The 3,971-nt window shown below is 43.6% G+C and overlaps 1 protein-coding gene across 1 annotated transcript in view; it reads left to right on the top strand.

Annotated features, from left to right (window-relative positions):
• The window catches only part of cdc27 (cell division cycle 27), a 12,298-nt gene extending 10,339 nt beyond the window's left edge, over window positions 1-1,959 (top strand). Inside the window, exons 12-14 of the mRNA XM_031838637.1 lie at window positions 83-157; window positions 348-486; window positions 1,582-1,959. Of these exons, the coding sequence (XP_031694497.1) occupies window positions 83-157; window positions 348-486; window positions 1,582-1,673 (306 nt within the window). The 3' untranslated portion in view covers window positions 1,674-1,959. The remainder of the gene's footprint in view (window positions 1-82; window positions 158-347; window positions 487-1,581) is intronic.
• The last annotated feature ends 2,012 nt before the right edge of the window (window positions 1,960-3,971 follow it).

Below are 3,971 nucleotides of genomic sequence, written 5' to 3'. Positions count from 1 at the left end.
CTCTCTCTCTCTCTCTCTCTCTCTCTCTCTCTCTCTCTCTCTCTCTGACCCGTCTCTCCCTGAACTGTCTGTCTTTCTGCAGGCTGCTCTTCAGGAGTTGGAGGAATTGAAACAGATCGTTCCCAAAGAGTCTCTGGTTTACTTCCTCATAGGAAAGGTAATGACTTTAACCCTTTCATGCGTTTAGTTACATCTTCAGACTCGGTACACGGTGTCACTAGTTAACTAAGTAATGTTTTAGATGTATAAAGTGTATTTAGTAGTTTAGATACTGTGTTTAATGAATAGACTGGTGGTTGTTCTGTAAACCTGTGTGTCTGTCTCTTTACCTGGCCCCGCCCCCTCAGGTGTATAAGAAGCTGGGTCAGACTCACCTGGCTCTGATGAACTTCAGCTGGGCGATGGACTTGGATCCTAAAGGAGCAAACAACCAGATCAAAGAAGCCATCGACAAGAGATACCTGCCAGAGGACGAAGGTGAGACAGGTACAGCCATGTGATGATGTCATGATGTGAGAGATCAGTTCAGCTGATGTTCTTTAGTTTAATGTGTTATTATAGACTCAGGACCAGCTGGTCTCTGTCCACCTGTCTCTCATTACCTGTCTGGGTACATCCCAAGTCTCTTAACTGCATCCCTGTTTCCCTCACTTGGGTCCTTTCCTTGCGTCTTAGTCCCTCCCACCAGGGATGCATGGAGGAAACCAAGCGAGGAAATATGTTTTAGGAGACATGAGACGTCCTTTCCTCCATATTGATGGCCATCCCAAAGCTCTAATGTAGCTCTGAGGAGAGAGGAGTGAGGAGAGAGGAGGGATCTCTGAGGAGCCATGAGCGAGGACGCACAAGAACAGACTTCCAGGAAGTGTTTTAACAGCTGACACGCCCCCTCATTGTTCATCAGTCATGTGATTGGACGCTGCAGTCAGAGAGAGCTGGAGAGACTAAACACTTTTTACATCATTCCTGAGTGTTTGAGTTTTATCATTTAAGAGAAACAATAATCATATTCTGGGTTATTTAATATCGACGTCACAATCTGAATTTCAAAACGTACAGACGCAAATAATTCACAAATAAGACGATCGCATTCCGCCGGTAGAAATGCATCCAGATCTCATAAACAGAACACAGGACACAGTTTGTTAACAGACTACAGAGAGAAACACCTCTACAGTGGTGATTACTGTGTCTTTATTAGTATTATTAGTTAGTTATTAAGTACAGTGATCATGTGAATGCACACAAACTTATCAAAAGTCTCTCCAGCTGTTAAAGCCGACTGACAGCTGATCCAGCTGTGATCATCTGATCCACCGTCATCAGAAACAGACGTCGCTTCACGTGACGCAACTGAGGAAAGGACGTCTCATGTCTCCTAAAACATATCTCCTCGTTTCCTCTCTCCTCGCATGGTTTCCTCCATGCTTCCCTGCTGGGAGGGACTAAGACGCAAGGAAAGGACCCAAGTGAGGGAAACGGGGATGACATTAAGAGACTTGGGATGAACCCTCTGTCTCTCTCTCTCTCTGTGTCCACCCGTCTCTCATTATGTGTCTGTCTCTGTCTCCACCTGTCTAGCTGCTGAAGTGGACGACAGTCAGGACAGCAGTATCATGACAGACGCTGACGACACGCAGCTCCACACGGCCGAGAGTGATGACGTCCTTTAACCCCGCCCCCTATCATTAACCCCGCCCCCTGCTCATGCCAAGCCCTGCCCCGATTGGCTGGAGCAGTACTATTGCTAGACAACATTCTGACAGACGGATGTTCAGTCACGCTCTGCCCCTCCTCACTGTCTTCTGATTGGCTGAAACAGACTGCTGCTGCCCTGAAGCCCCGCCCCCTGCCCCTCTTCCTCATATGTCATCAAGCTTGTCTTCTGACATCACAGCTGTTTTTTATGTTCTTTTTATCATCGTTATGAAAATAAATCAATAAAAATGTGTAAACCCCGCCGTCTGTCGACTTCTTGCTACCAACAGCCAATCAGAGCTCTCTGCAGTGATTGGACCAGGTGAGTGAATATTGATTATACCTGTGACAGTCGGGTACAGTTCATGTGTGACTCCAGCAGGTGGAGGTGTGATCACACAAAGAAGAAAAGATTCATGAGGAAACGGCAGAAGAAGAAAACTCAGGTGACAAAGTGGTTCGTTAGTCGACGGACCCTAACCCAGAGCCAACAGTGCAGACAGAGCTAATTAGTTAATAAGTATTATGCAAGAACATTGTGGTCATTATTAGTATTATTCAGGAATAAAGCTATTGTACATTATTAATACTGCGTTTGAGCAGCATTTTACAGTCACTACTTTATTTCCTGTTGGTTCCTTATTGTATTTTTTTTGTAAAATGTATTCTATATGTGTACTTTCTCTGGTAATATGTCAACGTCATAAATATTATCAATCTGTAAAATGATAGAAGTCATTGTTATCGTTTGTACAATATTTAAATATTTAAACATATGTAACTCAAGTAAAGTACAGTTGGATGTATTAAAGTACAAGTACCTCAGAAGGTATATTTATAAATTAGAGGTATTAAAGTACTTCATCAGTGATGCAGCAGGTTACCATGGCAACAGCAGCCTCCTCTCCCAGCATGCAGCAGGAGAGCGCCTCCCTCAGAGAGCGGCAGCAGACGGACGGACCGCAGCCAGGAGGTAAGACACCACCTGTCTCTGTCCTTCACCTGTCTGTCTCTGCTCCACGTCTCACCACAGCTCCGCTGTTCTCAGGCTCTGCGGCGGCCGAAGCGGCAGACACATGCCGGTATTTTTCCGCCCCGCTACCGCTCGTTACCGCTCGCTGCACCGCTCCACCGCCGTCCGTGTGCCTGTTAGCCTGCAGGCTAATGTAGCTTCAGGTCAAAGACAGGAGAGAGAACGAGGTGAACGTGCACGTGTCAGTGCGGATGATTGACAGGTGTTTTTAGGAACATAGTTAATTTAACAAGTTTATTGTGTTGGTCATCTTCTCCTCTCCTCCCTCCTCTCCTCTCTTCCTCCTCCACCCTCTCCTCCATCCTCCTCTCTTCCTCCTTCTCCTCCTCGTCCTCTCCTCTCTTCCTCCTCCACCCTCTCCTCCCTCCTCTCCTCTCTTCCTCCTTCTCTTCCTCCTCCACCCTCTCCTCCATCCTCTCCTCACCTCCTTTCCTCCTCTGTAGTAGTGATGATGGATGGAGACACGCCCCCCCTCGGATATGGCCCCGCCCCTGAAGAGCAGTGCATACTGGGAGGTAGGAATCTGATCAACATATTGATCGACTTATTTATCAATTATTAAGATGAGATGAGAGGAAACTTCTACTCTATCGTCTCCTCCGCCTCATCGTCTCCTCCTCCTCCTCATCGTCTCCACCTCCTTGTCCTCATCGTCTCCTCCTCATTGTCTCCTTATCTTTATCGTCTCCTCATCTCATGAATACACGAGTACATGAATACATGAGTACACAAATACACAAAGTATTCAAGAGTACATGAATACCTAAATGAACGAGTACATGAATACATGAGGACCTATATACACGAGTACACAAATACTAGTGCTGGGCAAGTTAACGCGTTATTATCGCGTTAACAAATTTATTAATTAACGGCAACAATTATATTATCACACGTTAACGCAGTTTTTTTTTTTTTTTTTTTTAAATTATTAAGCGGACATTTTTAACACAAGAACCGGTATATATATATTTATATATTATATATATATATTATATATATTATATAAAATATATAAAATATATGTAATATATAAGATATATAATATATATATTATATATATATTAAATATATATATATTAAATATATATATATATATACACACACACAGTGTGTGTATATGTATGTATGTATGTATGTGTGTGTGTATATGTATGTATGTGTGTGTATATGTATGTATGTATGTATGTGTGTGTATATGTATGTATGTGTGTGTGTATATGTATGTATGTGTGTGTGT

This window comes from Anarrhichthys ocellatus, unplaced genomic scaffold, assembly GCF_004355925.1.
Source record: "Anarrhichthys ocellatus isolate YVR2014 unplaced genomic scaffold, GSC_Weel_1.0 scaffold887, whole genome shotgun sequence".
Lineage (NCBI taxonomy): Eukaryota > Metazoa > Chordata > Actinopteri > Perciformes > Anarhichadidae > Anarrhichthys > Anarrhichthys ocellatus.
This window is presented reverse-complemented; position numbering and strand designations above follow the sequence as displayed.